Source organism: Pleurodeles waltl, chromosome 7, assembly GCF_031143425.1.
Source record: "Pleurodeles waltl isolate 20211129_DDA chromosome 7, aPleWal1.hap1.20221129, whole genome shotgun sequence".
NCBI lineage: Eukaryota > Metazoa > Chordata > Amphibia > Caudata > Salamandridae > Pleurodeles > Pleurodeles waltl.
The window spans coordinates 1,024,840,003-1,024,865,654 of NC_090446.1; the positions used below are offsets into that span (position 1 = coordinate 1,024,840,003).

Sequence of the window (25,652 nt, forward strand, 5' to 3'; positions counted from 1 at the left end):
TGCCATAGTAGGACTCTGTAGGAGTATAGAGGACATGCCTGACCTTTCATGCACCGTGCATAGGGACCCATGTAAAGAATAGTGTGCCCCCTCCCAACACCTGCACTGTGCATGTGTTGAAAGTGTCTGTGAAAATTCATGTATTGGAACTTAGGAAATTCCACTGTACCAACTTTTGCTCATCCTCCAATTGTGTGATTCACTCCCTAGTACACTTGATGGCTGGCACAGCCATCAGCTGCCACAAAGGGTCACTATGTGTTGCACTGCATGCATAGTGCCATATGGTAACAAGGAGGCCAGTGTTTGGCTTTGTATGACTACCATGGTGTCTCTACATTTGACACCCCTGTGGTGCAAGGAGGTGGAAGGTTCCACCAATAATAGACACTGGCACAAATATGGACAACACAACACATATTTGCAAAGGCTAAACCATCAGTTTGAATTGAATATTATAATCCCAGGTCCATGAGCCACGACCCAAGATTGTCATGTCCACCAACACAGACCTATGAAACCATTTCACAAAACAGGAACATACACTATGGCAGAAGTGAGACTGGGTCACTACTCCACCTAAAACTAACAGCTGTCAAGGTACATACCAAACCACTATCAAGCATTACCAACACATCTTATCTCATTACTTTGCAGCCGACCAGAGTTACGGCATAAAGCCATGGTTGATAATGCCATTTGGCAATCCCATAATGGCAGAAAAGAGCTCATATAATGAAGGGCACAGAAGAACATGAAATGTGGTGGAGAGGACATGTGGCCTTCTGAAGTCAAGGTTCAGGTGCCTAGCCCTGACAGGAGGAAGCCTGTTGTATACTCCACCACTGGTATGTAAGATTATGCTGGTATGTGCAATCTTGCATAATATATGTATATGGACCAGTGTTCCCTGAGATGAACAGGTAGATGTCCCCAACGAGGAGGAGGATGATAATGGTGCAGCACATTTGGAGAGGGAACTACAAAACACTGCTGAAGGAGTTCGCAGGAGACTACAAATTGTACAAAACTTCTTCACATAGTCACTGTACAAATATAATCACTTTGTAAATATCACCAATAAATTACTTAGCACCAGAGTCTCCAAGGTCTACTCATTCTCCACTACATATACCATTAGAATGTAATTCATACCTCAGAGAGCACGAAAGAAACACAACAGTTACAGGTATGGTTGCAACATAGTTTGTGATATAAGAGGGTCTAGTGCCTCCATGTCACACATCAGTGTTACATAACTCACGGCCATGTGGCTCTTGAAGGCCTGGATCCATGCACCACAAAATATAAAGTGCCGTCAAATGGCCAATGTGCAAATTCTTAGCCCTTTCCCCACATCATCACCATGCCTGGCATGATGTATGCAAGGGGGGCATACATAAGGTAGGAGCTGTTATCAAATGATGTTTAAGTAATGTAGGAACTGAACAGTGTCACATCTCAGGCGGATTGCTGCTATGCCAGCACTGTGCATGTGTGACAAGTAGGGACATCATTAGTAACTATAGACTTTCATTTACTCTTCAGGGTTAGTAACCAACATTACAGCCAGAGCCTGCAGTGTATATCAATTGGCTTATGTCCTGGCACTGCCATTGGGCGCAACCCTGACACATGTAGTGCTGTATCTCACTTATGACACACACATGTTGGCTGTGTAGTGTGCGATAGGTTGCAAGACAAATGAAGCAGTAATTTGTGCTGAGCCACTATCCAAACATATGGCCCATTGTCAGGATTTAAGATTAAAATGGGACAATGCACCACCAAAATAATGTCTGGGTGGAATGTAGGCAGAGTGTGTTTCACTCCCTATGTACATTCCATTCACACTTGTCTGCTGTCGTGACACATGCCTACAGCAAATCCAGATATACATATGAAGACTGCTATACGGGTGTATGGCCTAGATAGCAAAGGGTTTGCATGTACCAGCAATGGTTGACATTTGTCAGCAAGGTAACCTAGTATAGCCTGTATTACACCTTCACACAGCACATAGCAATACACACCACTCATTGTCACTCACATGCCAGACCAAGAGGAAGTTACCAACAGTAGCAAAATTCCCTAATATGTCTAGGTCTCCAACATGCCAATCAGGATTGGGATGTGCAAGTATGTTCAGCAATGTCCAAGCATGTCACTGACCCATTAAAAAATGAATGGGAGTAGAAGTAGACCGATATGTTGCATATGGCTAATAAAAAGAGCAGCACTGACATGATGTCACACACTAACATCATACACTCAAGGTAAGAGTGACATAGGTTGTGGAATGCAGGAATAAATGCATACCCATGTTCAACTAAGGATGTGGCAGATTTAATATCATGTGTGTGTGGAAGTCATGTAATCTCAGAAAGCCAGGCAATGGGATGGAAACTATCATGTAGCCAGTGGTAGAAGATGTGTACATCTACAATTTATACAAGTCACACATTGCATCCTGTCCATGTATGACCGGACAATGTTGCTGCAGAAGACATGTACAAAGTTTAAGCAGCCCAATTGACAGCAATGTAGGACACAGATTATTCCTAACAGGTTGTGTGGTAAAACTTGGATAAGGTAAACACATAGATCAATACTGACTGTGCAACACATCAATGTTAACATGTGATCACCCAACATATGTACAGAGAGGATGGCTAGGACAGTACATAACCCACTCCTGTTTGTCACTACAATAACCTGTTAGTTGCCCATCACATACCAACATGACAGGAGGCAGTGACAGATAACACCATCTGTCCCACGTTCCCAAATGAAAAGTCACAACAGAGATACAACCCCTAACCAAGCTGTCCATGGAAATTACAAAGGACATAAAATCATGTTTGTCAGACCATGCCAAATGATGCTACTACATGTCTTTCCACACACGGCACACATCAACCTTCATTGACACATGTGTGTACACCATCTCCTGTAACTAAGATGCATGGGAACCTATATGTCACATGGGTAACAGAGCATCATGAAGGCTAAACCTAACAACACACCATAGAGTGGACATGCATGCACCACATTTCAACCCAGCCGTAGTCCACTGCATCCTCTGAGTACAACTTGTCATTGCTGTCACATGCTTTACCAGGTATTGGACACAGCCCATCATATCTATTGTTTTGTTGGTATAAGTACATTTGTATATCAGACATAACAATGTGGTACACCCAAAATATGTGTTTTAGAACACATGTACACTCGTAGTATACATGAGCTAAGATTTATGTGGACACAGTCTAGCTACACATGCACATATGCACCCAGTATCAGCCATCTCATGCATCACACACATATTCAAACATATAGGTAAAACATACCAATCTCACCATCAAGATATGAACTGACATGCACACACATGTAGCCATACCATACTGACAACATAACTGCAAAGCCTCTGTGACATGGTATGTGAATATGAGTGCTTTCTAAATAATTTCCACGCATTCCTGTCATGCGTCAAAAATGTGAAATGTGTGATGCAAATGGCTAAATTCCATACTCCGCAAGCCTAGAAAAATGATGCCCGGCCCCTGCGCGTCTATTGCACAGCCACAGGCCTTGTCAGGCTGCATGGGAAGGAGTGCCACGCATGACCGCCATGCATCAAAGATTTAGTTGCAAACACCAAAACTTCATACTTTCTCTGCAGAAAAATGACTCCTGGCCTCTGAGCATCAATCGCAAGTCCACAGGACTTGCCAAGCACAATGGGGAAAAATGGACGCATGACTGTCATGCTTCAAAGAAAATGATGCATATCTGAAGGCATGACACGTAGGCCCAGGAACTGATGAAACAGGATATCCTGCCTGCATTCATGGTACAGTGAGTTCACTTTCACTTTCACTTCACAGTCTTATTGTCTGTGACTGTGTGAGGGTGTGTGGAGCTGGTGTTGTTGGTGGATTTTATTATTCGGAGTGTTTTGTGTTGTGTCCTGTTGTTGTTGTGTCATATTTGTCTTTACATCAGTCTTTTGTAGTGTTTTTGTAATGTATCTGTCACTGTGTTTGTCTAGGGGTAGTAAGGTATGTTGGTATTTGGGGTAGGGGGTAGTTTTATATTTAATTTTTTTGTTATTACATTTGCAGTATACATAAACTGGAAAATATTGAAATAGGAAAGGGAGGATGTTGAAGATGATGGCTGATGAACTGAGGTGCTTTACATGGCTTGTGCAGCATTTCCTACCAATGATGGTGGTTTTGGGTGGCTGCGTTATCCAGGGCTACCCCACAGAGGCCATGAAGCTGCAGTTGGCCAACGTGCTCCACCACCTAACAAGAATTTTTGGAGCCGGAAAGCAATGATCACCAGTTTAAACACTGTTCCGCTGACCTTATCTGAACGCAGCAAGACCTACTGGATCACCAGTGGATTCAGACTGGTGGAGCAGATGGTAAGTATCCCATTTGCATAGCAACACCATTATTTGCATGTACATGACAGGTGGAAATAAGGTGGAGAGCAGCATGTTTTGGCAGAGGATCTGGACAGGTTGTATTGGGCCTGTATGAAGAGCCCCTACCCCACCTTAGGGCTGCCATTGTGATTTACACCAATGAAGCAGAGCCAGGGCGGAAGTGCCATCTTCCCTAGACCATAATAACAAAGTGGTGCGATGCAAGCATAGAGCCACTCAGTTCAGAACAGCACAACATGAGGGATGCACCAGGCATCATGTATGGGAGGGTGGCAAAAGTACATGGCTCATGGAAATGTGATGCATTTCCTATTGCCATATTTCCTACACTTTGAACAGCTGCTCAAAGAAAGTGATAATAGGGGGCATATAATTGTATATGATGGGCCCCTGTGTACTCAGCAGAAGTCGTGCTAATCTTTAAGTTTCTACTTCTGCTGAGTACATCGTTTGCATCCATATAAACTGATGCAATTGCCCCCTACCTGCACTATGCTGTGCTGTATGTTTCATAAGGCGCACATGGCTGGGGAAAGTGGTGCATAAAAGGACCACAAGGACTTTAGTGACGCAGTTGGTGCAGCACCACTTTCCTTACATCTGCCCCTTTGTGTATTTGTCCAACGCCATTTAAGGGAGCTTGTCTATGCATGAGTCCAGACTACTAGCACTTTCCTCTTATTGTACATTGTGTATAACATGTGTATAACATACATCCCAAAATGTGTCCATTACCCCACACACATGTGCTGAATTTGTACCACAGGCCTGCCGTGTCTTACAGACAGTATGGGGCAGGCCTGCCTCTGCACTAGCACTAGCACATTACTTCAAAACCTACACCAACAGAGGCATCCTTGGACCACAGAGCAAGTGTGTTTGTGTTAAGGCGAATATCTATGCGCATGGTGGTATCCCTTCCTGGAGAATAAATGGTATACCATGGCAACAGTGGCTGGCCACACAGTGTTGGCAAGACATCCGTAATTACTTTCAGTTATTGTGCATATAGGAACAATTATCTGAACATAAGTAAACTGCCATGGCATAATAGCTCAAGTGTGTGTGCCTTGTAATGGCACACACATATTAGAAACAAGAAACAAGGATGTATCAATGCATTCCTCGACACTTTGCATTACTCACACAACTCCTGGACAGTTGTCCATCTTTTTACAGTGACAATGGGTTCAGATGTCTTCGACATCTGAGGCAGGGTCAGAAGCGATGCACATCACAATGGGATGTCCACTGCAACAAACGCTGCATGCCCCTCAGATGCAGAATACTGTGTCATTCAGCCCCATATGGTAGTGGAGGTGTAAAGCAACTAAACACCTGCAAGACAATTCCATGTACATATGGTGCAGTTAAATGCACCACCGGAGTGTCAGGGAAAGTGATGCTTTGTAGGTGCCAGGGTCTCCATTATCTGACCCTATGTCTGACTGACAGATTATAGATGTTTGACAGTTGTTCTGATCTACCACTAGGTTGACTTGGTCAATCAGCTTAACACGTTGATTTTTAAACAGTCGTCCATGCACAGATCCGGGCAGCACTCGGGTCCGGGCAGGCGTTGTGTCATTTTTCTGCACCTAGCGCGGTTTGCGTCGAAAATCCTGCCGCACGGTATCAACAAAACCATGCAATGGGGGTTGCGATGTTAACATCCTCCGTCAGCGGGTGTTGCACGTCGTTCTTCCAGCTACATGTGTAGATTTTCCAGCTGCAATGCCGGTGGAGCATCAGTTTCTGCCACAAAGCCGGCAGCATGTCGTTTTTCAGCCGCATCTCGGAAGGTGCATCCACATTTTCCCCGCACGGTTGTCTGTGCATAGATTTTCAATCTTGGTCTGCCAGCTTCACCTTTCACGGCCCCAGGAACTGGATAGGGCACAACTTGGCAGGGCAGGAGTCTCAGCAGAGAGTCCAGGTGCTGGCAGGAGAAGTCTTTGATGGCCCCGAGACTTCAACAACAGGAGGCTAATGAAAGCTACAGGTTGATCTAGGCCCTCTTCATTAAGCTATGATACTATGATAGCACTGCTCCAATACCATGCTATGAGGTGTTTGTTTGCACAACAAACTCCTTGGAGTAGTCAGGTGCCTTCATCACAGGTGCTATGCACATGGCAGCCTTCAGGGCATCAGAAGCCGTCAGGCAAGCTCAGTCGAGATCAACTTTCTAGGCAGCTTTTTGGAGGTCAACTCAGTCAAGGGAGCAACAATTGTGCCATACCCCTTGACAAACCTCCTGTAGTATCCTGTGAAACCTAAAAAGGCTCTGACTTCAGTCTGGGTCTTGGGAGGCTCCCAAGCCAGAATGGTATCAATCTTTGGCTGTAGGGGTGCCACCTGGCCACCCCCCCCTGGTGTCCCAAGTACACCTCAGAACCCTTCCCTATTTGGCACTTGCTTGTCCTAATAGTGAGGCCTGCCTTTTGCAGGGCCTCCAACATTTTACAGAGGTGTTGCAAATGCTCCTCCCATGTGGAACTGAAGACAGAAGTGTCATCCAGGTAGGCGGCACTGAACTCATTCAGCCCAGCCAACACCTGGTTGACCAAGTTCTGAAAGGTGGCAGGGACATTTTTCATCCCAAATGGCATCACCTTAAACTGAAAGTGCCTATCTGGGGTAGAAAATTCAGACCTCTCCTTGGCCCCCTCTGTCAAGGCAATCTGCCAATACCCAGACATTAAATAAAACATGCTGAGGTATTTGGCAGCTCCTAATGGATCTATGAGCTCATCAGCTCAGGGGATGGGGTGCGAGTCAGTTTTAGTGACCGCATTGAGCACCTGGTAGTCCACACAGAACTGGAGTTTTGGGGTGGCACCAGGAGCAGCAGCCTTTGGGACCAAAACCACAGGGCTAGCCCAAGGACTGCTGGAATGCTCAATTAACTTCTTGGACACCTCATCCTTGATGCTAGCCCTGACCTTGTCAGTCACCCTATAAACCTTTTGTTTAATGGGTGTACTGTCCCCAGTGTCCACATCATGTTTGCACATGTGTGTGACCCCTGGGATCAAGGAAAACAGTGAGGCGAACTGTCCCAACACCTGGCGACAGTCCTTCTGCTGCTCTGCAGTCAGGGAGGGAGAGAGGTTCACTCCCTCCACAGACCCATCTTTTTCTCCTGCAGACAGGAGGTTAGTAAAATGCTCACTCTCCTCCTCTACCCCGTCATCTATCGCTAGGAGCATGGACAACTCTGTCCGCTCAAAGTGGGGCTTGAGCCGGTTAACATGCAGGACCCTCTAAGGGTTCCTGGGAGTCTGCAAGTTCACCAGGTAGGTGACTTCACTCTTGCGCTCCACCACCTCAAATGGCCCAGTCCACTTGTCCTGGAGTGCCCTGGGCTCCCCTGGTGCCATCACTCACACTTTTTGTCCAGGTTGAAACTCGACCGGAGTGGCATTCTGGACATACCAGTGTTTCATGTCCTCCTGGCTTGCTTTTAGGTTCTTCTGTGCAAGACTCCTGAAGTGGGCAGTCTGGTTTCTCAGAGCCAGCATGTAACTAAATACATCCTGGGGGGGTTTACTAGGAGCTTTTTCCAAAGCCTCCTTGACCAGACTTAAAGGTCCCCTCACAGGGTGGCCATAAATCAGCTCAAAAGGACTAAAGCCAGGTCCCTTTTGAGGCAATCTCTCAACCAGACCATTACTTTGGGGTGGTAAGGTGTGGTGAACTTATACGTTGTCGCACACCTTCCACAGAGACTTCATATAAGTAGCTATGAAGTTGGTACCCCTATCAGACACCACTTCCTTGGGGAACCCCATGCAGGTAAAAACTCCTATCAAGGCACAGCACACCACAGGGACCATGATTGATCTTAAAGGAATGGCTTCTGGGTACCTGGTGGCATGGTCCACCAAGACCAGGATAAACCTGTTGCCTGTGGCTGTCTTTGGGTCCAGAGGCCCCACAATGTCAATGCCAACCCTTTCAAAGGGGGTACTGTCAACAGGAAAAGTTTGGAGGGGAGCCTTACATTTCCCCCCACTCCTGCCACATGACTGACAAGTTGGGCAAGACCTGCAATGAGCATCAGAGTGCCTGCACATTTGGGGCCAATAGAAGTGGATGGCAAGCTGCTCAAAGGTCTTGTCCTGCCCCAAGTGACCAGCTAAAGGCACATAATGAGCCAGACCCAGTAGAAAGGCTCTGAAGCACTGGGGTACCATCAGCACACGGGCTGACCCAGGCTCAGGAACCTTAGGCTCGCTATAGAGGAGGCCATCCTCCCAGTAAGTCAAATGTGATCCAGGCTCCTTGCCAGACGCCTGGTCTGCAGCCTGCTGCCATAAACCCTCCAGAGTAGGGCATGACTTCTGTGCCTGACAGGACACTTCCCTGGTGGGCCCCCCTTCCTGCTGCCACTTTGACAACTCAGGGACCTCACCCAGTTCAGCCACCTGTTCCCCTGTAGGCTCCAGGGCCTCCCCCTCAGGTTCAGTCTCCTCCTGGACTGTGGGAACTTCTGTGGCCGGTTCCCCATGCCCCTTGCCCTTCCTCCTTCTGGCAGACACCTGGGCCACTCTTTCAGGTTCCAGGATCTCCTGATCACCCTGAAGGGCTGCCATAGACCTGGTGGATATGCATAGCCACCCAGACAGACCCAACATCTCCAAGTGTGACCTGTGTTGCACCTCCTTCCAAGGGGAATCATCCAGGTCATTGACAAGCAAACAATCTACAGGCATAGTTGGACTCACAGCTACCTTCAAGGATCATGAGACCCCCCCATTCAAAGGGAAACTGCACCACTCTGCACAGGTGCTCTGAGTTGTCTATGGCAACTACTTGGTGAAGTACCCAGGGATCTATCTGCTCTTCAAACACCAGGTGACTCCTCACTGTAGTCACACTGGCTCCTGTGTCTCTCAGAGCCTCCACCCTCTGGCCATTGATGGTCACCCACTGCCTGTACTTTTTAGTGTTCTCAGGCACTAGGGTTCTCTGGACCATCTCACTGTCCCCTAGTGAGACAGGGTCCTCTCAGCTGGCTCCCACCGACCTGGAACCACCTCCTCCCAAAGCGCTACCAAACCCTGAGACTGCACACCAGTGGGTGCCGTTGTACTCTTGGGGCATTTGGGGTACCCCCTCACATGACCCACCTGGTCACATGCATAGCACTTACGTGGAGGACCCCCTGCCACAGGTTTCCCTTTGGACAACCATGGCTTCTTCTCACTGGGGGGCTGGGATTCCTTACCCTGGGAATCAGCTTGGGGCCCTTTAGAGAACTCCCTCTGTTTACCCTTACCCCCCCTTTCTTCTGAGAGGGACCCTGCCCACCCCTGGCATGGTCTCCCCCATACCTCTTTTTGACCCTGGTGCTCTCCCAGCAGTCCGTTTCCTGCGCAAGCTTCCTGGGGTCTTTCAGCTTGCTGTCAGTCAGGTGCTGGTGCAGCTCTGGAAACTGTACAAGTGCTCCCAAGCAATCAGATTGTAAAGCTCCCCATGCGTTTTCACCTTACTGCCCTTCACCCAACCATCCCGTGACCTGCATAATGAATCAACACATTCCAACCATATTTGGGATTCCTTCTTCTTATAGGACGTAAACCTTTCCTTATAATGATCTTGGGTGAGACCATACCTAGTGATCAGGGCATCCTTCATGATAGGGTAAGTGAGCCCCTGGGGATCCCCTAAGGATGTCAGAGTGTCCCTTCCCTCTACATCAAAGTGCTTTCACAAACCCAACCCCCCAATGAGCTTCAGGGACCAGATTGATATGGAGAGAGGACATATACCCCTTAAACCACAGCAGTATGTCATCCTCCCTCTTCTAATCTTTCACAAGGTCCTTAGGAATGTGTACCCTCCTCTCAGGCTGCACTGTGATGTTGCTGCCACCATCCCTACTAGACTGGCTCCTCTGATCCAGCTCCCTCAAGCTAAGCTCATGAGCCAACAACAATTTTTTCTCCTCTATGGCCATCCTCATTTTCTACAACTCCAACTGGTGAGCTCTCTCTGCCTGTCTGTCCTGCAACTCTTCAGGAGTCAGACCCTTAGATGAGATACTGCTACCTGCCCTGGAGATCCTCCCCCAGACAAAACAGGCCCACCCACAATACAATTGTGAATATTCCGCACCTCCTCTTTCTCCTCACCCTCATCCTCATCTCCTGTGTGCCCCTCAGCTTCCTTGGCTGCCACACAGGGCCTCAGTGCCTTTTGCAGCTCCTCCTTCCCGGTGGAGCTATTAATGGGGCAAGCAAGATCCTTACAGAACTGTTTCAATTGGACCACTATGTAACTCTCCAGTTTCCCTAAATCAAAAGCAGCTCCAGCTGATGCATCTCACAGACTGAGACATGATGAAAAGTCAACAGAAGTGCAAAAGTTCCAAAGGCAGAAAAACAGGTTCCCAAATGGAGTTCAAAAGTCAATCAAGGATTAGCACAAAATGGAAGGAGGGAAAAATCCAAAAAAGAGAAAAAGCATAATCACAAGACAAGTAGTAAGTGGTCACGTAGAGGTCTGCACTGAAAACAGTAGTGTGCACTTAATCACTGTATGTCAAGTATAAATACAAGTCCAATCCCAACCGCTGATCACCAATGTTAGAATGGGGTCTTTGGTTGACAGGCAGGTTACCCCCTGTCCAACCAAGGACCCTCACTCTAGTCAGGGTAAAGGAGAATCACCCTCAGTTAACCCACGCTCACTCCCCTGGAGAATCACCCTCAGTTAACCCCCGCTCACCCCATTGGTAGCTTGGCACAAGCAGGCAGGCTTAACTTCAGAGATCTAGGTGTAACGTATTTGTACCCAAACACACAGTAACTCAGTGAAAACACTACAAAATAACACAACACAGGTTTAGAAAAAAATAGAAAGTATGTATCTAAACAAAACTAGACCAAAACGACAAAAATCCAGCATACTCAAGTCAAGTTATGAATTAAAAAGCAAAAAGAGTCTTAAATCCTTTAGTAAAAGAGTTGAAAAGTACCGGGGTAGCGTCAAAATAACACACACGGGCGAGTGTGCGTCAAAAAAGGTAAGCAGTGCGTCGATTTCTCACCTGCAAGTAAGACCGTGCATTGTGTCTTCTTCTCAGGTCGGGTCAGCGTGCATAGTTTTTCCTCCCAACAGGGGAGTGATGCGTCGATCTGGGCAGCACTCTGGTCTGGGCAGGTGTTGTGTCATTTTTCCGTGCCCACAAGGTTTGCGGCAAACATCCTGCCGCATGGTATCAACAAAACCGCGCAATGTGAGTTGCGACGTTAACAGCCTCCGTCAGCGGGTGTTGTGCATTGTTCTTTCAGCTACATGCATTGGTTTTCCAGCCTTGAAGCCGGTAGCACATAATTTTTCAGTTGCGTCTCAGAAGGTGCTTCGATGTTTTCCCCGCACAGCGGTCTGTGAGTGGATTTTCAGTCTTGGTCTGCCAGCTTTACCTTCCAAAGCCCTAGGAACTGGATAGGGCACCACTTGACAGGTAAGGAGTCTCAGCAGAGAGTCCAGGTGCTGCCAGGAGAAATCTTTGATGGCCCTGAGACTTCAACAACAGGAGCCAAGCACAGGACAAGCCCTTGGAGATTTCTTCACTAGTACTAAGGCACACAAAGTCCAGTCTTTGTCCTCTTACACAGTTAGAAGCAACAACTGTAGGATAGCTCCACAAAGCACAGTCTAAGGCAGGGCAGCACTAAGGCTCTTCAGCTCTTCTCCAGGCAGAGGTTCCTCCTGATATCCAGCAGTCATCTAAAGTCTATGGTTTTGGGTGCTCTTCTTATACCCATTTTGCCCTTTGAAGTGGGCTTACTTCAAAGGAAAGTCTATCTTATTTTTAAAATCCTGCCTTGCCCAGGCCAGGCCCCAGACACACACCAGGGGGTTGGAAATTGCTTTGTGTGAGGGCAGGCACAGCCTTTTCAGGTGTAAGTGACAACTCCTCTCCCCAGCACAGATGGCTCATCAAGATATGAAGGCTACACCCCAGCTCCCTTTGTGTCACTGTCTAGAGGAGAGGTGCAAACAGCCCAACTGTCTAACTGACCCAGACAGGGAATCCACAAACAGACAGTGTCACAGAATGGTTTAAGCAAGAAAATGCCCACTTTATAAAAGTGGCATATTCAAACACACAATCTTAAAACAAACTTTATTAAAAGATGTATTTTAAAATTGGGAGCTCAGAGACCCCCAAACGCCACATGTCTATCTGCTCCCAAAGGGAATCTACGCTTTAATCATTTTTAAAGGTAGCCCCCATGTTAATCTATGAGAGGTAGGCCTTGTAACAGTGAAAAACGAATTTGGTAGTATTTCACTGTCAGGATATATCAAACACATTAGTATATATCCTACTTTAAACATACACTGCACCCCTTTCCATGGGGGTACCTAGGGCCTACCTTAGAGGTGTCTTACATGTAAGAAAAGGGAAGGTTTAGGCCTAGCAAGCGTTATACTTGCCAAGTCGAATTGGCAGCTTAAAACTGCACACATAGACACTGCAGTGGCAGGTCTGAGCAATGTTTACGGGGCTACTAATGTGGGTGGCACAACCAGTGCTGCAGGCCCACTAGTAGCATTTGATTTACAGGCCCTGGGCACCTCTAGTGCACTGTACTAGGGACTTACCAGTAAATCAAATATGCTAATCATGGAAAGCCAATTATATACACATTATATACAGGAACAGTTGCACTTTAGCACCGGATAGCAGTGGTAACGTGCCCAGAGTAACAGAAACAGCAAAAGCAGAATCCAGCACACATCAACAACCTGGGGAACAGAGGCAAAAGGTTAGGGGAGACCATGCTAAGGATGAAAAGTCTAACACCTTTCATGTATTGCAGGTGGGTCTCCACCCTACACCAGTGGAGAGGTGTCTAGTTTTGAAGACCCCAAAGCTGCCAGTAAGTGTCACCTTGTGCGTCACGTCGCGCTCTTTTTTCCCATTTTTTTTTCTACCTGCATGCCGTCCTCAACTGTCTGTTTCCAGTTAGTTCCGCCCGTAAAGGCAATACAGGGAGGGATCGCGAGGGATCGGCACTCGGAAAACATTTTCCTACTTAGTTAAATTGACAGAGTAGTAATGAGGTAGGCATATATAACATAACATGCCCTTCAGTCATAAATGTAAAAAAAATTACTTAGACTCCTGCCGCCCACCCCTCCACTGTCTGTGCCTTCCTTTCCCTCTGCTCCAGAAGCTGTGCTCCCGGCTTTTCAGTGCACCTCTGACAGGCTTTCAGAGAGCCCAGTTAAAGCAGCCCAACATTCCTTTTTGATTTAGTAATAGAGAGCTTTGTTGAAAGTGTATTACGCAAACCTTTTTTGTGATGCCAGGAACACTGCATGATTCCTAATCTTGTGTTATTCTGTGACGAATTTTCTTTTACATGTGGCTTTCGGGTTGATGTACACTTTGTTTTACTTTTAGTAAAACAAAAGTTTTCCCGGGACGGAAGACTTCAAGATATTTTATTGTTTTTGTGTTTTTTAACCAGCATTTTGTTTCTTTGTATTTTTGAAACTTTACTGCTTTTACAAATTAAGGCTTCCATAGAAAAGAAAAGCGTGTATTCATTAATTTGAGCACTTCACAGATAAACGCGAGTCTCAATATAGCAAGATGGTAAACGTAAAAACAACAGCCAAATAGACAGCTCGTCGGGTCACGTAGTGCCGGGGTGTGGCGAGGCGATCCTGTGTGTAAAATGGAGGAATGTAGTTTCAGGACCTCTTGGTTGTGTTTGCTGTGGGTAACTTGATGTTTACTTGTATTTTATATTGTAATTTGCCGGTTATGTAGATAATTGCACTTATGCGAATAGGTTTCACTACGCAATCACGCTCTTTTTTTCCATTTAATGTGGCAAGAAACGTCCGGTTGGGAGTTTACAACTGCTAATAGCTCTAACTTGGAGAAATGCAAGACCCTATTGCATTGCAAATGCTTGTTTATTTTGGAGGGGTTGGGTGCAGGGTTATGTTGGGTTATACATGTATAAATAAAAAAAATGTAAAACAATATCTATATTTGTTTAGGACATAGGTTAAGTTAGTACATGTGTAGTCTTAGTTTCTGTTGTTCTACCTGTATCTTGTCCCTTAACGGGGCTGGGGGGACAATGTTTAGAGTGTGGCGTTACATGTGTAAGATTAGTTTAGAATAGGTTGGATAGGATTAAGTGTAACTTAAGTTAAGTTAGTTTAGGTTAGTTTAGTGTAGGGTAGTTTTTAGGATAGGTTTAGGTATGACGTTTTAAATAAGTTTAAATAATTCCTGTTTGTAGTAGACTATTTTTCCTCCATGTTGACTGAGTGTCTAGGTGTTCTCACGTGTGCACTGGCCAAGTAGGAGGAATGGCTTAGGGTATGCTTCCTGTCTTTATTTCCATGGATTACCATGCGCATCCTGTATGACTAAGAAGCTGGCAGATTGGCTGCTAAATAACATCACTTAGTCAACATATTTGTCATCCACTGTTCTATCCATTCACATTGTGTATGTATATGTTATCTTGGACAGGTAAGTATGGAACTTCAATTGTCATTGGTGGAGTCTAGCAGTATCCTTGTTGGAAAGTGTGGCACATATGACAATAGCCAAATTTGGGACTGTATCCTGCAACACTGACAGCTGCCCGTCACTGATTAGATTGGCCTCTTGTGAGCAACACATTTTAGTTGTACAGGTGAACTCATCTGGGTAAATTACCGTTGACTTGGTTTAGACGCATACATGTTATATTTCAACTTCCAAGGATTTCTGTTCAATACATGTATTGAAGTTACTTGTTGCCCACAACATCATCATTCACCTTGTTCATGTTAGGATCTGAGTGTGTGGCTTTGTGTCTGACAGTAATGCACTTGTAATGGAGTTCTGTACACATTGACATGGCTTCACTCAATGCATTCATTTAGATTAGTTGATGGATCACAGTAAATATAGAAATGTAACGTGCAAAAGGTGCTTTATTTACAGGTGCAAGTGTATTTTCCAATGCTATACAATGTCCAGTTCACAGACCCCATGAGAAATCCTTAGCCATTTGTTGTTCAATCAGAGTCCAGGGGTGAGGGACATGTCATGAGCCATGGTTAGGAGAAGTGTGCATTATTGAGGAGGTGTCCAAATTGACAATGGGTAAGATTTAAGACAATGACAGTACATAGAGGACATGTCAACAGTGGTTGAGTGAAGAGGGCACATTGCCTGCTGTCACAACACTGGCATGATCTTAAGCACAGAACTAATGAGATACTGTCCATGTGGGATAGCTGGTGCTACCTGGTGGTTTTCCTTGTGAATGCTGTTCCTTCCACATCTTCATCCTCTGATGTGTGTGGTGCTTCCTGTGCCATTTGTGATGCTGTTGTTGAGGGGGCCACACACACATCAGGGGAAAGAGATGTAGAGTCAAAGATCCCAGTAGCTGCCATTTCTGGGAACACATAAGGCATCACTGCAGCAAAGACGAACTGCTGATTTCTCAACACCACAGCAACATCACGATGTCAGGCAACCCTGTTTTCCCTGATGGAGGCCTCTTCACTCTGTATGGACTCCAGGGTATTCTGTATAGCCCCCAGCCTGTTGTCTATCACGCGGCTGCCACTTTGGGAGGGCAATTGCCGAAGCCTCAGCCCCAGACTCAAGGCAGCAGCTATGTTGGTGAAGGACTTCTGGAGACCACGTAGCGGGGATAGGGTGCCTCTAATGGCAGCTGAGTTGTCCTTAATTGGACCGAGGCACCTCTGCACTCCCTCTAGGCTGCCTGGCATGATCTCCATCCACACCCGCTCTTGCTTGGCCAGCTCCCACTGGACTCCTACCAAAGTCCTCTGGAAGGTGATGTCTGGGTCCTCGGATTCCAGGTCTGTCAGGACTGGCTGGTGCTATGTGTTGGTAGCTGGGTGATTCATGTGGAGGCCCTGCAACACTGGGTGTCCTACCTGTGACTGGAGGTGGTGTCTGTGGGGAACCTAGGATATCCTTGAAAGTCTCTTCATTCATGGTTGACAGCTGGTCATCCATGTCATCTTTAAAATCCAGGACAGGCAGGGCGGCAGGAGGTATGGCATCATACTCTGCAATGAGATAGTGAAATGTCAATCTGCGATTGTGTTGGCTGTTTACATGACACATCATTTTACTGGAGGCTCATTGACATGTTACAGATCCAAGGTTGTAGTTGTATATTATGTGTAGCATTGTGCATCACACAATGGGCAAGCTAACAAGGTATTTTGGGGCATATATAGGAGCCCCTAGCACCATTGCAGTTTTCTGTGTCAGAGGGGCATGCAATAGGTGCTGCAGTGAGCGTTCCACCACAACACCCATTGGTTTTGATGCTGCCTCAGATTTACGAGTTGTTGTAAACCTGAGGCAGCGCCAAAAACTAACTCTACCCCAGGGGTGGCGTTAGCATGGCAAAACAAGGAGGAATTCTGTTATTCCTCCCCATTATTTGCTTTTACTATGTGTACTGCATTCTGCAAAACACAAAGAAGAAACAAAATGCCATGGATGATTGTTTATGTGCAGAAAGATGTCCCTTCCTGCGCATAAACAAGCATTCCCTAATAATGCTTTAGTACTTCTTTGTGTGCAGTGTGTGCTTTAGTACTTCTGCGTTTGCTGCATTTTACATGATGAAGAGGTTGAGGGGATGGATTGTTTATGTGCAGGGAGGTTTCTCTTCCTGCACATGTACAAGCTATTTTAGCAAGGTGGAATTTCAATGTGTGCTGCAAGATGCAGCACACGAGAAGAGCAATAACACAAGGAGGAAGGGAGGTATTTTGTCTAGTTATGCCATCCTGACACCGCCCATAGGGTGGTATTGACTTCAGTCCCAGTCTCTGATGTACAAGTTGTGTGTTGGATCAGGGGCTATGAAAATATGCAATGGGTGTTGTGGTGTCACAGTCACACTGATTGCACGTCCCGTCCAGGCAATGTGCTGCATATTTGCATGGTGGAGGATAGCCATAGTGAGTGGCTTATGTCCATGTTGTGCTAATGTCGAAGTGCAGTGCACTGTGTCAGTACAAGTGTGGCTTGGGTGGTGATGGGCCATTTTGATTCAAGGCCTATGTGTCCCAATGCAACCTTTTTGCATGCATTGCGTGTGTCCTATGTGCCTCCCCCTTCTGCCATTTGTGAGATTCCAGATCATCCCCTCCACAACTTAGCCTGCATTTGTTGTAGTTCTTGGTTGTCTGCTCTGTCCTGTCATGCGATTCCAGTGACCAGTTCCTCCAGGATGACTCCTGCGACCATCTCCCTCTGCTCATCCAGGTCCTCCTGTGGTGCGGGATGCAATCGGTGACAGTCCTCCTCACCTCTGCCACGCTGTTGACTTTGTCTACTATTGCCTGCCATATGGCGTCTCTCCTACCGACTGGCAATTTGGAGGTGACGAAGAGCTGGTGTTGGTGCTCCATCACCTCTCTGGCCAGGATGTCATGCTCCTCCTCACTGCAGCCTTCATACTGTGGTGATAACTTTACAGATAGCCCATCTTCTGAAGCAAAACAAGCATGTGTACATAGGTTAGTACCTAATGCACACAGTCTTCTGTTTTATGTAGAAACTGTCATACTGAGATGATTCTGTCTAATAATTCAAGGGTTCTTATAATACTTAACATGTTTTATGTGCAGCCTTTGCCCTGTTGGAACGTTTTTTTCTGCAGAGCCAAAAAACTTGTGTGGAACATACTGACACAAGACATCAACTGTCACCTGCACACAGAGTTAGTCTTCAAAACAAAGATTTATAACATGTTCAATATCTCTACACACCTAAGTTTCATTAGGATCTAATGTGTTTTGTAAATAGTTACAACCATTAGCTGAACACAGTCTGTACAAAATTACATAGCAGAGTAATATGGTAGTTACCCGCAACACTCTCATCATGTAATCTGATATAATCGGCGATGTATATATATATATATATATATTGTTTAATTAAATTGTGTATTTATTACTTCTTATGGGGTGTTATAGTACATTCCTACCTCCCTTATTTTCTATGGGAATGTGCTGTACCCACAAAGGGCATTGTGGGCTGGAGTACACTTACAACTGTTTTGGATCCTTTTTTGCTGTGTAACTTTAGGAATGCATTTCATGAATAGCAATGGGCTTATTCTTTTTTGGGTGGCTGTTTGTATTTGCATGTCCCTCTGTAAATCCCTCCTTATGTCTTCCTAAGTCTGTTCTCACCCCTCCTTAATCACCTGCCGTTTAGGAGTAGGTATTTCTCCATTTCCCACCCCCTCCCATGCTCTTCATAGTAACTACAAATATGGACAACAGGGATGGACATCTCCTCACAGAAACATTCGGAGACATGGAGCTATCCACCCATAAATGCCACCCGCAATTGCATTTGGATATGAAGTAGTTCTACTGTAGCATTACTTTACATATTCCAAAATGATTTGTGACAATCGACCCTTTCTGTCCAGATTGGTAATCATTCAGGGGAACTTTCAGATCTCACTGTTGATTGATAAGCTTCTGATTGCCTTTTTTGTTCATGTTAGCCTGTTATATGTACATATTGGACATGAGGAGTAGGGGATAGTCCACTATGATTTTTAGTTTCCTTTCCTCCATTCTCAAACAAAGGTAAGGGTGTATCCAGCATGGTGCACACATAGAAGTTCAAATAAACGAAAGTGTGTTCCCTTCTGTGAAATCTCCCTGCAGCCAAACTAATACAAGGTAAGATGAATAACCCGGCTATTGTAAGGTCTACTGAAAATTTATTAAAAGTTAAGGTTGTATTACTAAGAAACAACAGTAAGCCCTGAATAAATAAAACAACGAGTTTTATATTTACAATTTTCAATACAGCACAATTCAAAAGAGACAAAGGATAACACGTTTAACATGGAATTCATTGAGGACCAATGTAAGCGTTTAGCATCCGTGGCAAAAGCTAGTGGACTAGGGCAAAGTTTGGCTGACGTGAGAGTTGGCTAGGATTGGGGATTTAACCTGCTGGAAAGATTAGCATTGAAATTGGAGATTTTATGGACCCGGATGATTTTTGGTGATGGTTTCATAGCTGAATCAGATAAAGTCTCCATAGTATAGCTTGAACTTGAAGTTAAAGTGAGGAGTCAGGAACAGGGAAAATCTGCGAATGGGGCAAGAGCTGTATGACAGCTAATGCAAGATGAAAGATTATCTGTTATTTGACTTTCCCTCGGTCAGTTCTTCTGTGACATGTCTCACAGACATGGAATCAATTTAGTGAGCAATCTTTTAAGCTTGAGTCCAAATAAAGTTCCATGGCTTCAGACAGAGACTGTGGTGGTCATTCTGACCCTGGCGGTCTTTGACCGCCAGGGCGGAGGACCGCGGGAGCACCGCCGACAGGCCGGCGGTGCTCCAATGGGGATTCCGACCGCGGCGGTAAAGCCGCGGTCGGACCGGCACCACTGGCGGGGTCCCGCCAGTGTACCGCGGCCCCATTGAATCCTCCGCGGCGGCGCAGCTTGCTGCACCGCCGCGGGGATTCCGACCCCCCCTACCGCCATCCAGATCCCGGCGGTCGGACCGCCGAGATCCGGATGGCGGTAGGGGGGGTCGCGTGGCCCCTGGGGGCCCCTGCAGTGCCCATGCCACTGGCATGGGCATTGCAGGGGCCCCCGTAAGAGGGCCCCTACATGTATTTCACTGTCTGCTGCGCAGACAGTGAAATACGCGACGGGTGCAACTGCACCCGTCGCACAGCTTCCACTCCGCCGGCTCGATTCCGAGCCGGCTTCATCGTGGAAGCCTCTTTCCCGCTGGGCTGGCTGGCGGTCTGAAGGCGACCGCCCGCCAGCCCAGCGGGAAAGTCAGAATTACCGCCGCGGTCTTTCGACCGCGGAACGGTAACCTGACGGCGGGACTTTGGCGGGCGGCCTCCGCCGCCCGCCAAGGTCAGAATGAGGGCCTGTGTGTAGAAGTTTGGAAATCCAAAACAATGTTTGAGCCGAAACTAGTGTCAACAGACACTGATGAAATTGCACTTCTTTTCAGGAAAGTCCAGGGCAGCCTAATGGTCAGAGTCTTCAAAGCTAGAATCGTGAACGTGGGTGTTTTCATTTACTGTGCTTCTCACACAAAAAATGAGTTCTACATGATTTAAGGAGATACAAGCTAACAGTAAGCCTTCAGCTCTTCTCGTCTTTGCAACTTCTCTTCTACAGTTACATAGGGCCCTTGATAGGCAAACAGTGCATCAAAAGAGTGCATAGTAATCCAGAGTGGCTGCTTGCATATCCTGAAGTTACATTCCCCTCCTCCTCTGGTCGAAACGGTCACTCTAGGAAGGACGTTATTGCAGGGAATCAGCTATTATGCTTATTTTGCAGTGAATTAGATTTTATTTCGTCATCAATACCTGCTACACAGAATGTGAATGCATCTTGTCATTTTTTTAAAGAAAACGTTGATCTTGTTACTAGCATGCTAATAAAGTTTCCCACACCACCTTAAATGACAGCATGATATTCTGGAAACCCTGAATGATATTGTGTGGGGTTGCAGACAACATATCTGGTGCTTCTTTAAAAATCTTGCAAGGCCCCTAACTTCACTTCTGTGAAGATCTCTTATCTCCTGTTCTTCTACAATTAAAAGTAGGATCATATATTGAGCGCTAGAAAAGTGAGGAGTCATCCACTGTACTTGGTAGAAGAGGCCTGTTGCTGTTGCCACATATACCAATAGCGACTGCCTTCTAGTGTCATTACTAACTTGGTGGATCATCCTGTGATTACTTAAAGTCCAGGAGTCCAACCCCCCCCCCGTGGCCCCATTTATCATCTGGCGAGAATTTTCACAGCTGCTGTCCATCGGAGGAAAATGTATTTTGAGTGGTTGGTGTAAAGTAATACCTAATAAATACAATACAAATATCCTTTTGAAATCAATTATCCAATTATTCTTTTCATCTTCAGTGGGCTGTATATCAGTATTGCTTTACTTTTCAAAAACGTACATTTAAAAAAAATATATTTAAAAGATCTAGAATATTGAATCATGCAGATAACAATTTTCTATGTTGTGTTTTCATTATGAACGTGTATTATGCCACCACAGTTACTTCATATATGCTTCATGTATGACACATGACATACCATATAATATAGACTTCCTTATTTTTCTCACCAGGACGTTGGGTATGGCTTTTGGTTAGAAATCTATGTCTTTTCTGCTTTTTTCATGGGAATTCTTGCTGCCATCATCCCGCCTTACATCGGAATGAGTAGTGTGTATGATAGCAAGGTAATTAATCTTTACTCTACTATTTCGATTCATTTTTACATCCATGTTTATTTGTGTGTATACTCAGCATAATTCAGGAAGCTGGATCGTGTGGCTATACAACTAATCATTCATTATGTGGATCAACTATTGTAGTCATGTATCTAGTTAAGCGATGTCTTTTAATTGCAAGACACAACCTTTCAAAAACAAACTTGTCAGTACTATTTAAATCGCTTAGTTATTTGATTGTTGTGTTGCATGCATGTAGTTCGTTTCTGTAGTCTTAAAGATATCGATCTATGTATGTTAAGTTGTGCAGATTAATAAAGTAATGCAATAACGTATATTAGTAATTCCTACACTCATAATTTTGAAAATACACAGAATCTATAACTATTATATCTAGAAAAACAATTGTACTAACTGACAGAGTGATCTAATATAGAAAAAAACTAAACTTAGCCTAAACAGTTATTGATAACAATCCTTTTACATATTACATTCGGGTTTATATTTTACACCACGAAATTGGTCAAATGCGTTCCAGGTTTAGGGTAATATTTAGACTTTGGCAGATGCTGGAAATCTGTTAAAAATGTACAGTTCGCCATTTATGCAGCACGGATAGTACATCCAACATGTTTTTTTTACATATCTTGATCTTGTCCACCCTGTTCGGAGTGTATACATGGCTGTACAATATAAATAGGGCGATGGGACATCCACCAGTGTTGGTGAGTATCGCAGAAAAAATCTTAGCATTGTCTTTTAAAGAGGCAGGAGATCCTACATAAAGGTTTTTGTTTTGTGGGAGTTTGTTCCCCATCATTGTCAGCCTAACCATTGCTCACATTTCTACCTGTCTAATTCCCAGGTACCCTCGATAGTCTTGTTAACCCATTAAAAGTAGAACACAAGAGTAAGGCGCTACAGTTTAGTTCTCTCAATATACCTGGTCCAGAATGTCATGGCTGCGCAGAACAGATGTTCTCTTTCTACCCATAAACATATTAGCTGGTGTGCCACCCTTGCATTTAATGCCAAATACTTCTGTCTCCTGAATGTGGCTGCTAGCCAATCATCTGGCTACCCATTGTCATTGTGTCACAGGGAAATACATTTCAAAGTCTAGTGCTCCCTGCCTTCTCTTCATTACAGGGAGCTATAACTTTGAGATCACAACACTGTGTTGGCAATTGGGTTGCCGGTTGATGGGAGCAAAACCCTACTCAAGCAGCAACCACAATTTCTATCAGGGTAAAACACAAACAAATACCAAATGAACCTGTGCTCAATTCTCTAGTAGCTGGGCTAAAAGCAGTCAGGTTTAACTTAGAGGGAATGAGGGATATATTTATATAGCACTTCAATCAGTAATAAAGTGAAAACACATGGAAAATTCAGGATCCAGGAAAATAGAATAAATATAATAAATTATTTTAAACCAAAAAAATGAAAATCCAATCAGTCGAACCACATATATGCCATTTCAAAATTTTAGGTAAATATAGTGCTTAGAAGCACGAAGCCCAAACTGTGGTTATCTAGTCGTGTTGGACCTGGACAAAGTCACAAGTTCAGGCCAACTGCGATGAAGTGTGGCTGGATACAGGAACCATGTTAGGCCTGCTGAAAAAAGTACCTTCAATTCTGGTTTGCAAAGCATTGCCAGATCCCGCATCAAGTAAGTGTTGTGCAGTGGTGGCACCAAGGAGGGCGAGACTGCGATATGAGGTCCTGTGTCATTGTCAACTCACAGCAGACAGAATCCAGGTGTTAGGTTCAAGGTGGGTGGAGACTATTCTGTCTCTGAGGCTCTAATCAGGAGGCCCTTGGAGTCACTCTGGTGGTCCTGGTTTCAAGATGAAGGTCCAGTCCTTTCACCCAGGAAGCTGAGTAACTTGGCAGCAGAGTGACAGTCCATCTTGCAGCAGAACAGCACAGCAGTCTTTTTGAGTCTTCCACACAACCATGGGTGTAAGGAAGAATTGGGTCTGAGGTTCATTATTTATTCCTGCTGCCCACTTTGAAGTAGGCATAAGTTCTGAAGGTTTCCACCATAGGAGGTGTTTGGAATTTCTTGCCTCCCTTTTCCTGTCCCCAGCTTGTCTAGTGTCACAATAAACTAGTGTCACTCTTTGTGAGTGTGGTCTGGCACAACATATGTGATGTGCTCCTCCCCTCTCATCAAGTCAGAGATAGTCCAATTTGCCAGCATCTATGCTCCTTTGTCTCACTGTCAGGAAGCAATACACAAAGACCAACTACCAGTTATACCTAGTCATGTGAACCAGGATACAGGCACCAAATGGATGGGGCAAGAAAATGCCATCTATCGAAAAAGGCATTTTCAGAGTTGTGACTCAAATTCAGACTTTACCATTGAAGATGTTTTTAAATTACAATTTTTAGACACTAAACGTGAGATTCCTATCTACTCCCGATCGAAACTTGTCACTTATTAAATGTAATTAGTTAACCCAATATCATCCTATGGAAAAGGCAGGCCTTGCAGTAGTGGAAAACTAATTTAAGAGCTTTTTCACTACCAGACATGCAAAAGTTAAAAACACATGTCCACCTTTTGTAAATACAATGCACTCTTCCCTACGGGCTGTTCAGGGCTACCCTAGGGGTGATTAATGTGTACTAAATAGGAAGGTTTAAACTTGGCAAAAGGGTTATTTTGCCTGATTGAAATAACAGTTTAAAACTGCACATATAGGCTGCAATGGCAGGCCTGAGACATGCTTTAAGGGCAATGAAAGTGGGTGGTACAATCAGTGCTGCAGGCCCACTGGTAGCATTTGATTTAACGGTTCTGGGTACATATAGTACCCCTTTACTAGGATCAAGTAAATTAAATGTTCCAATTGGTTGTAAGCCAATGTTACCATGTTTAAAAAAGAGAACACAAGCACTCTAGCACTGTTTAGCAGTGGTAAATTGCACAGAGACCTAAGGCCATCAAAAACGAGACTGCCAAAAATGCAGGAGTAAGGCAAAAACTTTGGGGGAAAACCATCCTACGGCTGCCAATCTTACATCCTGCATCTATTTTGCCCCAGATCACATCAATTCAATTAATAAATTTTCTAGAGCTCTAAAAAAAGATTTGATAGCCACAATAGTAGGTTGGCGAAACAATATATTAGCTGTTGGAGTATTGCCATCTTGGCCAACGCAATACAGTTCATCACAGCAATGTTTTCCAGAACTATATACAAATTCTCGGTTAGTGCATATCTGTGCCTAAGTTTCCAGCTTTAAGATCATGATTAAATGATAAATGAGCACCCCAAGGAATCGAAAGGAGTGTGCTTCTCATGACACCTAGTTGTAGTTAACTGTGAAGGGATGTTACTCATGTTCAGGGCTTTGGGGAAACACAAGCTTTCCTCCAGTTGGCTTTGAGACCCAATGAGCAGCAGAATTCCTCCAGTTTATGAATGGATGTTCTCATAGATGTGCTCAGGCCTCTAAACCAGTGTTTCCTAAACTGTGGGTCGCGACCCCCTGATGGGCATCTAAACCAGTGTTTCCCAAACGGTGGATCATGACCAACTGGTGGGTCTTGATCTGATTTTTGGTGTGTCACAAAAGTTCAAGCAATAAACAAAGATTCATTTAAATTCTGTATTTATCTTATCACATTTGCTGTACTTCAAAGGCAGAGGTCAAATGTCAGGCTATGTCTATAGACAAATTGCTCCTTTTGAGGTCTAGCGCGCAAGCGCTTTGACATGTTGTATGTATTGTGGGCTTTTAACCACGCCCATGTCACGCTCATAACTTTCACTTTGTGGGCTTGCCTTTCAAAAAAATCCCTTGATGTCATTGGTAAATGCTTTATGTTTGTCCTGCCTTGAGGCTGGTTTTGTCATGCCTTGCAGACTGCCCCATTACATGGGTTATTGCA

The 25,652-nt window shown here is 45.1% G+C and overlaps 1 protein-coding gene across 1 annotated transcript in view; it reads left to right on the top strand.

Moving 5' to 3' along the window:
* LOC138245863 (ATP-binding cassette sub-family A member 9-like) overlaps positions 1-25,652 on the top strand; it is a 2,236,336-nt gene that overhangs the window by 1,228,489 nt on the left and 982,195 nt on the right. The window contains exon 23 of the mRNA XM_069199841.1: positions 21,638-21,751. Within this exon, the coding sequence (XP_069055942.1) occupies positions 21,638-21,751 (114 nt within the window). The remainder of the gene's footprint in view (positions 1-21,637; positions 21,752-25,652) is intronic.